General features: G+C 36.1%; 2 protein-coding genes across 15 annotated transcripts in view; one reads left to right on the forward strand and one right to left on the reverse strand.

The window, feature by feature from the left end:
* Positions 1-265: 265 nt before the first annotated feature.
* Positions 266-3963, forward strand: LOC141406806 (peptidyl-prolyl cis-trans isomerase-like 3). Its single transcript, XM_073992857.1, has 3 exons — positions 266-395; positions 3373-3609; positions 3677-3963. Exons 1-3 carry the CDS (start codon positions 393-395, stop codon positions 3920-3922), a joined length of 486 nt encoding a protein of 161 aa, XP_073848958.1. The 5' UTR covers positions 266-392; the 3' UTR covers positions 3923-3963.
* whd (carnitine O-palmitoyltransferase whd) overlaps positions 3952-16275 on the reverse strand; it is a 70167-nt gene continuing 57843 nt past the window's right edge. For 8 of the 14 annotated variants that reach the window (XM_073992849.1, XM_073992855.1, XM_073992854.1 and 5 more), the window contains 9 exons: positions 14652-14874; positions 13840-14577; positions 13573-13772; positions 13163-13501; positions 10472-10531; positions 9605-9737; positions 9292-9540; positions 8868-9227; positions 3952-4792 (listed from right to left, as the gene is read on the reverse strand). In XM_073992849.1, coding sequence (XP_073848950.1) covers positions 4634-4792; positions 8868-9227; positions 9292-9540; positions 9605-9737; positions 10472-10531; positions 13163-13501; positions 13573-13772; positions 13840-14577; positions 14652-14792 — 2379 coding nt within the window. In that variant the 5' untranslated portion in view covers positions 14793-14874 and the 3' untranslated portion in view covers positions 3952-4633. Of the gene's footprint in view, positions 4793-8867; positions 9228-9291; positions 9541-9604; positions 9738-10471; positions 10532-10853; positions 10920-13162; positions 13502-13572; positions 13773-13839; positions 14578-14651; positions 14875-16275 lie in introns of all 14 variants that reach the window. The other 6 variants (XM_073992843.1, XM_073992847.1, XM_073992844.1 and 3 more) reach the window with 1 other exon arrangement.

The raw sequence follows: 16275 nt of genomic DNA on the forward strand, positions 1-16275 counted from the left end.
AACTGTGCAAAACTGTGTCATAAAGCAGGGGTGCCAAGTTGGTGGTTTTCCCGCTACTTGTGGTGATTTTTGACGTACAAAAACCACTGTTTTAGCAGGAATGTCAACTGTTTTAAGGTAAAAATCGCTACAGACCAATGGTGCGTATGAGGCTGTAGCGATTTTTACCTCGGAACAGTTGGCATCCCTGTCATAAAGTACCAAATAAAACATTCGTGGTCAAATAGCGCGCCATTGTTCTAACAGTTCACAGTGAGTGAAGCCACAAAAAAGAAGCAGGTATTTGTTGTTATTTTGACTTGAAGCACACAATCTCCATCTAATTTTTTGCGAGCAATTTTATTAATTTAATTCATAGTTAATTAATAGAAAAATAATAAAAGTAAACAAGAATGGTAAGCAACTACACACATACATAATTTCCATAATATGTCCGAAGCACAAAGCAAATTCATTCATGATTAATAGAAATTCATATACAAAGCGCCGACAACAAGTGGTCATATGATGGGGTTATCTCCAGGGGTTCAGAAGTTATAACCAAAATACCTCTTTTTGGACCCGGGTTTTTCCATAAAACCCTCAAAAAGTCGAAAAAGGGCCCATTATGGGTGCTCATTTAATTCACGTAATTTTATAGCTCATACTTCAACCTTTCCAAAATGGTGCCATTTGTTATAATACCTTCACTGGGTCCAGAGATATTGACCTTAGAATGAGAGAAACATTTAAAATTTAGAAGAAAATGTTGTTCCCATTCCCTAGATTGGACCCTGTCCATAGGAGAAAGTCTTAAATCCCCGGACGAAGGCCGGCTACTTAGAAAAAAAATTTACTTAAAAAAAGTGATGAATTTAGAAAAACTCTGGATCCAGTGAAGGTATTATAACAAATGGCACCATTTTGGAAAGGTTGAAGTATGAGCTATAAAATTACGTGAATTAAATGAGCACCCATAATGGGCCCTTTTTCGACTTTTTGAGGGTTTTATGGAAAAACCCGGGTCCAAAAAGAGGTATTTTGGTTATAACTTCTGAACCCCTGGAGATAACCCCATCATATGACCACTTGTTGTATAGGTAGTTTCATAAGCTTTCCAACGGTTCAGTAGAACCGGGTCTATCGGGTACCGGGTACCCGGACTTTCGGGTCGAATAACCGGGTAACCGGGTCCGTCCCCCAAGAAAATTTTATATTCCCGTAATCAGCGTAAAAATACCTACCTCTGGAAAAAATTTCAAAAAAATCGGAGAGTTTTTACTAAACTAGATTTGTTCCAAAATTTTTCGCTAAAATTATGTAAACGATAACTCTCTAAGGTAGTAGCTGAATTGGTCATAACTTTGCATATACTTCTAGGCACAGATCAGTTTCTTGTGGGACCTGTTACTTTATTTTCGGGGGAATATCCATACTTCCTGAGATAATGGCCCATAAGCTCCAATAAAGCTTGTTGGTACCAATTAAACTGGGTGGTAAATAACCCTCGAAGGGAGAAAACGACTTGGTCCAAACGTTGTACATCGCCCCACAGACTCGGATTTTGTCCGAATATTGACTACATCCTCCGACCACTATTTCGGTTAACTCCCACACAAAGTTCAAAGATCTTTTTAAAATTTTTGGCAACATGTTGTGTATATGCGGTCCTAGTTACAACGGTACATTTTTTTCGAGGGCAAGTCCATACTTGAATATGTGCAGAGTGTCGTGCGGGTCTGTGCCCTATGGTCATCATCATCATTGATGGTTTGCACAATTTCATCAATCCCTTATGCAGATGGGCAGTTCCCAGAGCGGCATTCCGATAGTTTTGAACATTTTTTCCATTGCGTTGCACTTATATTCGCGGACCTAAACTCTCGTGGCAGCTGACGCTCCTCAGCTGCTCCTCTCCGAGGACCGCATTCACAGTATAGTTGATTATGCCATTGTGTTGCTGTACCGGAAGAATCTCAGTCTTTTTATGTAGATGGTCCACTGAAGACATGACGAGGCATCCTGTTGCTGTTCTCAGGGCGGCATTCTGACAGGTTTGAATATTTTTTCATTCCCTTGCAGTTATATTCGCGGACCAAACTGGCACCGCATAGCTTATCACAGATCGACCTATCGCGTTATATGTGGCCAACAAGGTTACAGACCAAATTACCAACTATAGGTAATTTGGTCTGTTTTTGAGACAAAAATTAATAGCGGTGGACTTATGGACCTTTTATACATTTTTAAAGAATTCTCTTATAGCGAACATCGGTTATAAGAAACTACGTTTATAACGAACAAAGTTTTGTGTTCCCCAAAGAATTTTTCTTAATATTTGTACACACATTCAATTTCTTAAAACGACCAAGGTCATAACGAAAAGATGTAGTCACATCGCGAGTAGATTTTTTTACAACTTTTTAGGATTCACAGGTCCGCTTTTAAGACAAGCGGATAGCGACGAATTTAAGCTCTGTTTTAACTCTGTTAGTCACTCCGCCCATGTGGTGATTTAGTGGTGGATATTTGCATATTCCTCGCATGGAAAAATTTTGTAAGATAAGTCAAATAAAAGTTCAGCAGGCATAAATTTATAATTCTACGAACTGGCGGAAAAATCTGAAATTTATACCATAGGTAGAACTTTTTGTCCTGATTAAAAAATATAAAGTTCGATGGGGGAAGTCCATACTTCTCCATATATGGTCCTATGAAGTTCTGAAAACTCCCTTGTGTAAGTAAAGTCCTACAATTTACAATTTTAAAGAAAGTTTTGTTACCATTTCCGAGATTTGCACCTTTCCATAGGAGAAAATATTGAATCCCCCGTATATTATAGTATGTTCCGTAAGCTTTACAATGGTACTCATATTATCGATAATATGATCATTATCCGTTCAAAAATAGCGAAGTTACAAAGGAATTTTCGGAACTTCAATGGCCCATATTTCGGAACTATGGACTTCCGCAATAAATGTTATACATATTTGTGAGTAGGGTGACGAGACCTATCTGTGAAAAAAGTTTGTCCCGATGCGAGCTTAATGAAAACATTCAACTTGCCGCCTTCCCCACACTTGTCTGTCGTAGACTTAACAAAAAAATTGTTCGCCAATTATATGTGTGAAAAACAATCGTGCGTATCAGACGACATAGAGATGGTTAAGTATACCATCATCGGCTTTAATGATTTTGCCAATATTATATCAAATTCAAAGAAATTTGCCAATTCGTCTTCTCTGATCAGAAAACCGAAATTTTTATATGCATGTTTACGCTTTGGTATAGGTTCTAGGCACTTCCTAAATTTGTTTGCTTGTAATAGAATACGAGTATTTGTGTGTTCCCTAAAAATGTGATTGAACTTCCAATTTTTACTACTTCTCCCAGGCGGTCACATTACATACAGATGTTGGAGATATAAAATTGGAATTATTTTGTGAGGATTGTCCAAAGGCATGTGAAAATTTCCTAGCTTTGTGTGCCAGTGATTATTATAATGGTTGTGCATTCATACGTAACATAAAAGGCTTCATTGTGCAGAGTGGTGATCCCACCAATACGGGTAAAAATGGTAAATCAATATGGGGACACAAATTTGAAGATGAATTCAAAGATCATTTGAAGGTAAGTGAAAACAAAAAAACAACAATCAATAAAGAGACAAAATACTAATCTAAATTTTTATTTACAGCACTCAGATCGAGGTATGCTGTCCATGGCCAACAATGGACCCAATTCAAATGCTAGTCAATTTTTCATAACCTATGCTGCCCAACCAAATTTGGATTTGAAATACACGTTATTTGGCCGTGTCATTGATGGTTTTGATGCCTTAGATGAATTGGAAAAATTGCCGGTAAATCCCAAAACCTATCGGCCGCATGCAGAGAAGAAAATCAACAGTGTGACAATACATGCAAATCCCATTGCAGCATAAGGTTTTTGTATAAATAAAATATTTGTATATTTTTAAAAGTAGTGAGTTGTTTTTTTATTTAAAAATTTGTTTAAAACAACTTTTCGTTTTTTTTTTTTTTCATTATAACAAACTAATATTTTTTTCTTAATTTAAATAAAAATGAGTAAAGAATAAAACAAAAGGGGGAAGGGAAATACGAAACACAATGATGATAATACAGAACCAAATAAAAATAAAAAAAATTGCATTGATTGATTAATTTCTTAAGGAAAAACAAATTTTCGATGTAATGAAGAAAAAATAATGAACAACACTTTCACTAAAACTACCCAAATGGAGGGAGAAAGGACGATGATAATTTTAGTGTTTCTGTTTGTGTTTTTGCATTAAAACTTATCTAAGCTACAGATGATGATAATAATAGTATTTGCGGTAGTCTACAAGGAGGTTGGTTTATAAAAATCATAACGATTTTTTTAATATTTTTTTCTTTTTTTAAACCTAATATTGCTAAAAATGTTTAATAATAATATGAAATCAAAAAACAAATGCGCTGCAACAAATTAATTTCTCTTTTTGTATGAGGAGGACGAGGAGTTGATTTTCCCAGCAATTTCATCATCTCAATTCTTGGAGGGGCCTTTGGCTGGGCCACCAATCAATCTCGGGATGCTGATGAAGATGGTGATGTTATTTTTTCCATAAGGTTTTTCTTTTCTATCTGCATCATCATTTAGCTGCTGATTTGCCGGCTTCTTTTGTTGTACTACCATTGGCTATGGCAGCAGCTTTCTTTTGTGGTGGTGGATTTTGTTTCATGTGTTCTTCAAACATAGCACGAATATCGGCCAAAGCTTTGCAAATGTTATTTGCGAAACGATGAACATCCTGAAAGAGGGAAACAAAAATAAAATAAAAAAAATTATTTAGAAATTTTTAAGTGGGAAATTTGGAAATTATTATCAGGTCATTTATGAATGTCAGCTCCCTGTGAGTTTTTTCACTTACTCCTTTAAGTTGAAACGGCAGAAAGGCAAAACTCACAGAGAGTTGACATTCCTAATCGCCTTGAATATATGTCGACGTGTTTAGAGGTCACCAAAATCTATTCTAACCTCCATAAAGCTGCTCAAAATCAATTCGGACCACCTAAGAGGTCCTCAAAATCTATTCTGACCTCCATAAAACACCTCACATTGTATGCAGACCTCTTTTCTAAACACTATAATGCTCCTCAAAACCTATTCCGAGCACCTTAGAGGTCCTCAAAATCTATTCTGACAGCCATAAAACACCTTACAATGTATTCGGACCTACTTAGACGCTCTAAAAATCTATTCTGACCTCTGTAATGATCCTCCAAATCTATTCCCACCTCTTTAGAGGTCCTCAAGATCTATACTGATCTTTATAAATGTCCGAAACAGGCCCGAGTAGATTTTTAAAAGCCCTATAGAGGTCTGTATATATAATGAGGGGCTATATACAGGTGAGAACTCTATATGAGGAGTTCTATAGATGTTCGGATATACTACAAGGAGACCTATAGTCCGAGTAGAGCACAAAGGGATCCATTGAGGTTGAAATAGACTATTTCAAAATCTATTCTGAGCCATATAATGCTCCCCAAAATCTTTTTTGACCTCTATAATGCATCTCACCTATGCCGACCTACTTAAAGGTCCTCAAAATCTATTCCTCAAAAGTTAGTCTGACCTTCTTAGAGGTTCTCAAAATCGTTTATGACCTCTATAATGTCCTCAAGATCAATTTCGACGTCCTTAGAGGTCATCAAAATCTATTCTGACCTCCATAAAGCGCCTCAAAATCTATTCGGACCTTCTTAGAGGTCCTCAAAATTTAATCTAACCTCCATAAAGCACCTCACAATGTATTCGGACCTCCTTAGAGTTTCTAAAAATCTTTTCTGACCTCTTTAGAGGTCATCAAAATATATTCTGGCCTCCGTAAAGCTCCTCAGGATCAATTTCGACGTCCTTAGAGGTCATCAAAATCTATTCTGACCTCCATAAAGTTCCTCAAAATCTATTCGGACCTTCTTAGAGGTCCTCAAAATTTAATCTAACGTCCATAAAGCTCCCCAAAATCCATTATGACCTCCTTAAAACACCCCACAATGTATTCCGACCTCCTTAGAGATTCTAAAAATCTTTTCTGACCTCTTTAGAGGTCATCAAAATATATTCTGGCCTCCATAAAGCTCCTCAAAATCCATTTCGAAGTCGTTAGAGGTCATCAAAATCTATTCTGACCTCCATAAAGCGCCTCAAAATCTATTATGACCTCCATAATACACCTCACATTGTATTCGGACCTTCTTAGATGTCCTCAAAATCTATTGTGGCCTCCATAAAGCTCCTCAAAATCTAATCTTACCTCCATAAGATGCATCGAAATGTATTCGGACCTCCTTAGATGTCCTCAAAATCTAATCTGACCTTCTTAGAGGTTCTCAAAATCGTTTATGACCTCTATAATGTCCTCAAGATCAATTTCGACGTCCTTAGAGGTTATCAAAATCTATTCTGACCTCCATAAAGTTCCTCAAAATCTATTCAGACCTTCCTTAGAGGTCCTCAAAATTTAATCTAACCTCCAAAAGCTCCCCAAAATCTATTATGACCTCCTTAAAACACCCCACAATGTATTCCGACCTCCTTAGAGATTCTAAAAATCTTTTCTGACCTCTTTAGAGGTCATCAAAATATATTCTGGCCTCCATAAAGCTCCTCAAAATCCATTTCGAAGTCGTTAGAGGTCATCAAAATCTATTGTGGCCTCCATAAAGCACCTCAAAATCTGCTATGACCTCCATAATACACCTCACAATGTATTCGGACCTTCTTAGATGTCCTCAAAATCTATTGTGACCTCCATAAAGCTCCTCAAAATCTAATCTTATCTCCATAAGACGCATCGAAATGTATTCGGACCTCCTTAGATGTCCTCAAAATCTAATCTGACCTTCTTAGAGGTTCTCAAAATCGTTTATGACCTCTATAATTTCCTCAAGATCAATTTCGACGTCCTTAGAGGTCATCAAAATCTATTCTGACCTCCATAAAGTTCCTCAAAATCTATTCGGACCTTCTTAGAGGTCCTCAAAATTTAATCTAACCTCCATAAAGATCCCCAAAATCTAATCTTATCTCCATAAGACGCATCGAAATGTATTCGGACCTCCTTAGATGTCCTCAAAATCTAATCTGACCCCCTTAGAGGTCCTCAAAATCGATTATTACCTTTAAAATGCTCCTCAAAATCTATTTCGACGTCATTAGAGGTCATCAAAATCTATTCTGACCACCATAAAGTTCCTCAAAATCTATTCGGACCTTCTTAGAGGTCCTCAAAATTTAATCTAACCTCCAGAAAGCACCTCACAATGCATTCGGTCCTCCTTAGAGTTTCTAAAAATCTTTTCTGACCTCTTTAGAGGTCATCAAAATATATTCTGGCCTCCATAAAGCTCCTCAAAATCCATTTCGAAGTCGTTAGAGGTCATCAAAATCTATCCTGACCTCCATAAAGCGCCTCAAAATCTATTATGACCTCCATAATACACCTCACAATATATTCGGACCTTCTTAGATGTCCTCAAAATCTATTGTGGCCCCCATAAACCTCCTCAAAATCTAATCTTATCTCCATAAGACGCATCGAAATGTATTCGGACCTCCTTAGATGTCCTCAAAATCTAATCTGACCTTCTTAGAGGTTCTCAAAATCGTTAGAGGTCATCAAAATCTATTCTGACCTCCATAAAGTTCCTCAAAATCCATTCGGACCTTCTTAGAGGTCCTCAAAATTTAATCTAACCTCCATAAAGCACCTCACAATGTATTCGGACCTCCTTAGAGTTTCTAAAAATCTTTTCTGACCTCTTTAGAGGTCATCAAAATATATTCTGGTCTCCATAAAGCTCCTCAAGATCAATTTCGACGTCCTTAGAGGTCATCAAAATCTATTCTGACCTCCATAAAGTTCCTCAAAATCTATTCGGACCTTCTTAGAGGTCCTCAAAATGTAATCTAACCTCCAGAAAGCTCCCCAAAATCTATTCTGACCTCCTTAAAACACCCCACAATGTATTCGGACCTCCTTAGAGTTTCTAAAAATCTTTTCTGACCTCTTTAGAGGTCATCAAAATATATTCTGGTCTCCATAAAGCTCCTCAAGATCAATTTCGACGTCCTTAGAGGTCATCAAAATCTATTTTGACCTCCATAAAGTTTCTCAAAATCTATTCGGACCTTCTTAGAGGTCCTCAAAATCTATTCTGACCTCCATAAAGCTCCCAAAAATCTATTATGACCACCTTAAAATACCCCACAATGTATTCCGACCTCATTAGAGATTCTAAAAATCTTTTCTGACCTCTTTAGAGGTCATCAAAATATATTCTGGCCTCCATAAAGCTCCTCAAAATCCATTTCGAAGTCGTTAGAGGTCATCAAAATCTATTCTGACACCTCCATAAAGCGCCTCAAAATCTATTATGACCTTCATAATACACCTCACAATGTATTCGGACCTTCTTAGATGTCCTCAAAATCTATTGTGGCCTGCATAAAGCTCCTCAAAATCTAATCTTACCTCCATAAGACGCATCGAAATGTATTCGGACCTCCTTAGATGTCCTCAAAATCTAATCTGACCCCCTTAGAGGTCCTCAAAATCGATTATGACCTTTATAATGCTCCTCAAAATCTATTTCGACGTCATTAGATGTTTGACCTCCATAAAGCTCTTCAAAATCTATTTCGACTTCCTTAGAAGTCATCAAAATTTTTTCTGACCACCATAGGGCTCCTAAAGTCTATTCGGACCACCATAGAGGTCCTCAAAATTTATTCTGACCTCAATAAAGCACCTCACAATGTATTCGGACCTCCTTAGAGTTTCTAAAAATCTTTTCTGAACAGATATTTTCTTAACTTACCGTTGTTGCACACGAATTTTTCGCTGAAATATGGAAGAATATCAAATCTTCACCGGCAATAATGTAGGAGACACCATAACCATCATCGGCAACGGGACCAAAACCACCACCCGAACTGATGCAGTTGGGATGTTTTTTCAAATCCATTTTTGGTGTCTGGCCATGAGGTGTTTGACTAGTAGATAAACGCCAGGGTTCACTGAGCACTTCATTAAGGAATGGTGAATCAACTTCCAAATATTTAGAGACCACATAGAGACAGAACAGATGACGATCAATACCATGACCACACATGGCATCTTGATAGCCCAACTGATGACGTTCACAGGCCTTTTTCAAGAGGGCAACACGTTCGTCCAACTAAAAATAAAGAAAATTAAAATATTTTTTTTTTATAAAAAAATTTTGTAAAGTGAAAACTTACAGTTGTATTCTTGTCCTCCATGGCCTTAACCCAGGCAGCCGATTCAATGGTACATGGTCTCACCGTTTCGGTACGACCTTCACGGAACAAACGTGTCATTGAGGCTTCATAGGTCAATGAGAAACGTCCAGCATCACGATAATAGGCCAATTGCAGGGCCATTTGTATGAAAGCATCTGGAGAGAGACGGCACTTCTTCATGAAACCTTTACCATATTGATTGTGTACCAAAATTCTGAGATCAACATCCTAGAATTTTAAGAATTTTTATTATTAATTTTATTTGAAATTGTGAGTCTATCTCTTCACTTACATTAATCAATTTATTAGCATCTAGGGTGGCTTCTTCAATTTGCGGCAAACATGGTTCCAATTGCCAGTTGAGGCGTGTGGGTGAGGGTGGCTGGAATTCAGGTGTACCCTTGGTATTGCCGTTTTCATCATATCTAAATTGTTTAGAAATATAAATAGGAGAAAATTAGTTTTTTGGGAATAAAACTGGGAAGAATCGGCACCGTTTTATCGAGGTTTATGATTTTACAGATGAATCTATATACACATCTACATGCATAAACACATACACATACAATTGTTAGTACAAATTACGAATCATTAGCAGGCAATTTTTATTTGAAAGAAGAAAATATTGGAAATTGGAATGATTTATTCAGGAGTCAAGGTTTGTAACCTAAACCGAAAGAGTTTTTTTTTTTTTTCTAATTATGCAACAATGTCAATACCTCCATGGTGAGGCATTGTAATCTTCAATGGTTTAAGGTCACCGACGTAGCGAAATGGATCGGGAACATGTAGTTTATCACCTCTTCTATTCAATTATTCAATACAAAGAACACAAATTTGCCTGCTGATAAGTTTAGGGTTAGAGGGGTTAGATAGCTTTCAATATGGATAAGAGAACAAATGTTAATGACAACAAATAACGGTGCTTATCAACAAAGTTTCAACAAAAATATATTCCAACTTGATGAGAAAAATTAAAAAAATAGAAATTTTTTTAAATTAAAATTAGTTTAAATTTATCTTTAAAAGTTGGAATAAATTAAAAAATGGTTAGTTTAACATTTTTGTTTTGGAAATGAATGATTAGGAATTGGTTATATATTTGGGGACTAGCTTGGCTTGGCGTTTAACATAATGAGTAAGTCCATTTTTGTTTTACCCATAAATATCATCACCAAATATATATTCCCATGTATGACCCATAACCGGTGCATCAGCCCTAAAAAAAGTGTGTGAAAGTAAAATAAAAAATGTGTGGAAAATTATATAAAAAAACACAAAAAATAAAATTTATATAAAACGATAAATAAAATATACAAAATATTGAAAATCCTGTACCTGTAAAAAATAATAATAAACTGCAACCATAAAAATGAAAAAATCGTACAAATGTGAAGGAAAATGTCCATAACCAGATGCGAACGAAAAAAAAAAATTTGAAATATGAAAAAAATGTGATCGTATACATATAAACAACGCTGTAAGGGCCAACACCATTTGTCATATCTTTAGAAAAAGGTCTTTGGAAAATATTGTATTACCCGTCGAGGACAAGATCGTCCACCATCATGTTTTCCCACATGTGAGCACCAACAGCAGCATCGGCCCTTTTTTATTTTTTAATAAAAAAAATAAAATGATTTTGAATATTTTATTTATGATTTTTGTGCCAATTATTTTTCAATTAAAAAAAAAAAAAAATTAAAAAAAAAAAAAAATATGAACACAAGTGGCCGAAGGGAACTTTGTTCTCTTATTTTTCCTAAATTATTTAAAGAATTTTGCGTTTAATTCATTTTCGGCTTTCAAACCATCTAACAATCGTGTCACCCAAAAATCTTTAAAAAATCCACGCCTATTGTTGTCTTTGGTGGCTGGCAAAAATCTTTAAAAAATCCACGCCTATTGTTGTCTTTGGTGTCTCCAAAAAAATCTTTAAAAAATCCACGCCTATTGTTGTCTTTGGTGTCTCCAAAAAAATCTTTAAAAAATCCACGCCTATTGTTGTCTTTGGTGTCTCCAAAAAAATCTTTAAAAAATCCACGCCTATTGTTGTCTTTGGTGTCTCCAAAAAAATCTTTAAAAAATCCACGCCTATTGTTGTCTTTGGTGTCTCCAAAAAAATCTTTAAAAAATCCACGCCTATTGTTGTCTTTGGTGTCTCCAAAAAAATCTTTAAAAAATCCACGCCTATTGTTGTCTTTGGTGTCTCCAAAAAAATCTTTAAAAAATCCACGCCTATTGTTGTCTTTGGTGTCTCCAAAAAAATCTTTAAAAAATCCACGCCTATTGTTGTCTTTGGTGTCTCCAAAAAAATCTTTAAAAAATCCACGCCTATTGTTGTCTTTGGTGGCTCCCAAAAAAATCTTTAAAAAATCCACGCCTATTGTTGTCTTTGGTGTCTCCAAAAAAATCTTTAAAAAATCCACGCCTATTGTTGTCTTTGGTGTCTCCAAAAAAATCTTTAAAAAATCCACGCCTATTGTTGTCTTTGGTGTCTCCAAAAAATCTTTAAAAAATCCACGCCTATTGTTGTCTTTGGTGTCTCCAAAAAAATCTTTAAAAAATCCACGCCTATTGTTGTCTTTGGTGTCTCCAAAAAATCTTTAAAAAATCCACGCCTATTGTTGTCTTTGGTGTCTCCAAAAAAATCTTTAAAAAATCCACGCCTATTGTTGTTTTTGGAGGCTGCCAAAAATCTTTAAAAAATCCACGCCTATTGTTGTTTTTGGAGGCTGCCAAAAATCTTTAAAAAAACCACGCCTATTGTTGTTTTTGGAGGCTGCCAAAAATCTTTAAAAAATCCACGCCTATTGTTGTTTTTGTTGGCTCCCAAAAATCTTTAAAAAATCCACACCTATTGTTGTCTTTGGTGGCTGCCAAAAATCTTTAAAAAATCCGCGTCTGTTGTTGTTTTTGTTCGCTGCCAAAAATCTTTAAAAAATCCACGCCTATTGTTGTCTTTGGTGTCTCCAAAAAATCTTTAAAAAATCCAAGCCTTTTGTTGCCTTTGTTGGCTCCCAAAAATCTTTAAAAAATCCACGCCTTTTGTTGTCTTTGATGGCTCCCAAAAATCTTTAAAAAATCCACGTCTTCTTGTTGTTTTTGTTGGCTCCCAAAAATCTTTAAAAAATCCACGTCTTCTTGTTGTTTTTGTTGGCTCCCAAAAATCTTTAAAAATCCAGGCCTATTGTTGTTTTGTTGTTGGCTCCCAAAAATCTTTAAAAAATCCACGCCTATTGTTGTCTTTGGTGGCTCCCAAAAATCTTTAAAAAATCCACGCCTATTGTTGTTTTTGTTGGCTCCCAAAAATCTTTAAAAAATCCACGCCTCTTGTTGTCTTTGTTGGCTCCCAAAAATCTTTAAAAAATCCACGCCTATTGTTGTTTTTGTTGGCTCCCAAAAATCTTTAAAAAATCCACGCCTTTTGTTGTCTTTGTTGGCTCCCAAAAATCTTTAAAAAATCCACGCATATTGTTGTTTTTGTTGACTCCCAAAAATCTTTAAAAAATCCATGCCAACTGTTGTTTTTGTCGCCTCCCAAAAATCTTTAAAAAATCCACGCCTTTTGTTGTCTTTGTTGGCTCCCAAAAATCTTTAAAAAATCCACGCCTATTGTTGTCTTAATATTCTTAAAAATTCCACGCCTATTTTCTGGACTTCGATTGTTCCTAAAATTCGTTGAAATTCCATGCCTATTATCCTTTTTGATTGTCTCTAAAATTCTTATAAACATTCTTATTCTTGTCCTCATAAAATCCTATCCAATATTAGGGGTTTTCATCTTTGTTTGGAGTAAACTTTCCAAGTTTTAATTCTTAATACTCAAAATTCCCTTTTTTGCACTTACCACGTATGTTCAGCATTGAAACCAACACGACCATTTGTGCCAACACACACCGTGAAACTCTTGTCAAACCAACGATTATAGCCATTGCCATGCAAAAGAGTTTTACCGAAATTATCTAATAGTTCGGGTCTGTTCAAATCGAATTCAAATGGAACTTCATCCAAAGAAACAACAAATGCCGCAGATTCGACGGTATTCAATGAGACGCGATTTACACCGCGAGAGAAATAGGTATTACGGACCTCAGCCCACTTGGAACGATTCCAGGCAGTCAAAGCAGCCAAATGTTCTTCACCAGGTAAGGGGGTGGCAGTGGATTTTAAGATTTCTTCCATTTGTCTAGAAGAGAGTGAGAGAGATTATTTATTGATATTTATATTTAACCTTGTGAAAAATGAAAGGTCACCTACATTTGAATTTCACAGGGTCTCAACAAACGTCCCTTGTGGTAAATCATAACCTTGTAATAGCAGCCTTTGTGTAGCACCACAATGTGATTGGAGTCTTTGTAATGGACAATGCGATCTGTTTCCATGCCGGGTACACGTACCGTATTAAAGGTACGTTCATATTGCCAGGAGCACAATGGAACAATGCCTTGGACCATGATCTGTGAGAAGGTAAATAATATTCAAATTAAATATTATCCATTTAAAAATTAAAAGTTCCCTACTTACAGGTTGCAATTCTTGTCTCTCAATCAAACGTCTAAAGTTCAACAACAGATAAACAACATTAGCAGCGCGGGCAGCTTGATTGTGAGTCAAATCCATGAATATGGCATCGGTACCATAGAAATTACTGTTAATCATCAAGGGACTGCGACCACGTAGATAGACATATTCCTCCCACCAATCGGAAACATAATTGGTTGCCCACCAACTCTTCAAAATCAAATACCATTGCAACTTCTTGCCGATGGTGTTTTCAAATTCATTAGCCAAACGTTCCATACGCTGATATTGTTCATCATCCAAGAGGGGGCGCACCGATCTCAAATAACGTTGCATTGTATCCTTCACCGAGGGCAGTGTCAACCTTGGCAACGAACCTTGAAAACTATAGAGGCCAGGTTTATTCCAACTGGAGAATACCTTGACAGCACCAGCCCATAATTTTGTGCGTAGCGATGTTTTACTACCCGGCGCTCGAGATTCATACATCCAACCCTTGTACATCAGTAACAGTTTGAGCGTATAACGCATTGTAAAGCATATACTTAACCATATAACTAATGAGGCTAGAAAGCAAGCTGTCACTTGCCAATTGATTGTGTTTGCAGGTAAATGTACTAGAATACGATTGACTATATTAAATGGCGTTTGAAAGCCGGCAAAATGCAGGCCTAATGCTATGGCCGTTATTAGCCATAGACTGTGTATGTGGGCTGGATAGACACCGTTGCGTATGCCATTCTGTAGAAAGAAAGGAGGAGAGGAAATTTGTGTTTGCTTAGTTAGTAGAGGGGAATGTATTGTTTGCTTCTTACCCTGGCTCTGGCTAAACGTTTCTTCCACGATCTGACACCGGAAGTCCACACAAGATTTAAAACTTCTTGATCGTAATTGATGTCAAAACCCTCATGGGTAATGGCAAATGAAAAAGCAACGGCCTGATGGGCTTCAGCCATGGCGCCGGCTTAATTAACCCACCAAAAAATGTATTGAAACTGTGGTATTTAGGGCTTTCTTTCCGAGATTTTAAATATTAATCTGAAATGATAGGAGAAAAGCAAGAAAATTAATATAATTAGGGAGAAGTTTATAAAAGACTTGATATGAGAAGAAGTTTAATGATATACAAGATTTGGAAGACTAAAAGGCCGTTTCTATAAGAAAGAGGAAATAATATTTAAACACTTATATATGTACATAAGTACATATATGCATAATAGTAAGAATCTTTAAAAATCCAAAAATCTTTAAAAAATCCATGCCTTTTGTTGTCTTTGTTGGCTCCCACAAATCATTAAAAAATCCACGCCTATTGTTGTCTTTGGTGGCTGCCAAAAATCTTTAAAAAATCCACGCCTTTTGTTGTCTTTGTTGGCTGCCAAAAATCTTTAAAAAATCCACGCCTTTTGTTGTCTTTGTTGGCTGCCAAAAATCTTTAAAAAATCCACGCCTTTTGTTGTCTTTGTTGGCTGCCAAAAATCTTTAAAAAATCCACGCCTTTTGTTGTCTTTGTTGGCTCCCAAAAATCTTTAAAAAATCCACGCCTTCTGTTGTCTTTGTTGGCTCCCAAAAATCTTTAAAAAATCCACGCCTTTTGTTGTCTTTGTTGGCTCCCAAAAATCTTTAAAAAATCCACGCCTTTTGTTGTCTCCCAAAAATCTTTAAAAAATCCACGCCTTTTGTTGTCTCCCAAAAATCTTTAAAAAATCCACGCCTTTTGTTGTCTCCCAAAAATCTTTAAAAAATCCACGCCTTTTGTTGTCTCCCAAAAATCTTTAAAAAATCCACGCCTTTTGTTGTCTCCCAAAAATCTTTAAAAAATCCACGCCTTTTGTTGTCTCCCAAAAATCTTTAAAAAATCCACGCCTTTTGTTGTCTCCCAAAAATCTTTAAAAAATCCACGCCTTTTGTTGTCTCCCAAAAATCTTTAAAAAATCCACGCCTTTTGTTGTCTCCCAAAAATCTTTAAAAAATCCACCCCTTTTGTTGTCTCCCAAAAATCTTTAAAAAATCCACGCCTTTTGTTGTCTCCCAAAAATCTTTAAAAAATCCACGCCTTTTGTTGTCTCCCAAAAATCTTTAAAAAATCCACGCCTTTTGTTGTCTCCCAAAAATCTTTAAAAAATCCACGCCTTTTGTTGTCTCCCAAAAATCTTTAAAAAATCCACGCCTTTTGTTGTCTCCCAAAAATCTTTAAAAAATCCACGCCTTTTGTTGTCTCCCAAAAATCTTTAAAAAATCCACGCCTTTTGTTGTCTCCCAAAAATCTTTAAAAAATCCACGCCTTTTGTTGTCTCCCAAAAATCTTTAAAAAATCCACGCCTTTTGTTGTCTCCCAAAAATCTTTAAAAAATCCACGCCTTTTGTTGTCTCCCAAAAATCTTTAAAAAATCCACGCCTTTTGTTGTCTCCCAAAAATCTTTAAAAAATCCACGCCTT

This window comes from Musca autumnalis, unplaced genomic scaffold (assembly GCF_047663935.1).
Source record: "Musca autumnalis isolate F117 unplaced genomic scaffold, ASM4766393v1 scaffold_5, whole genome shotgun sequence".
Taxonomy (NCBI): domain Eukaryota; kingdom Metazoa; phylum Arthropoda; class Insecta; order Diptera; family Muscidae; genus Musca; species Musca autumnalis.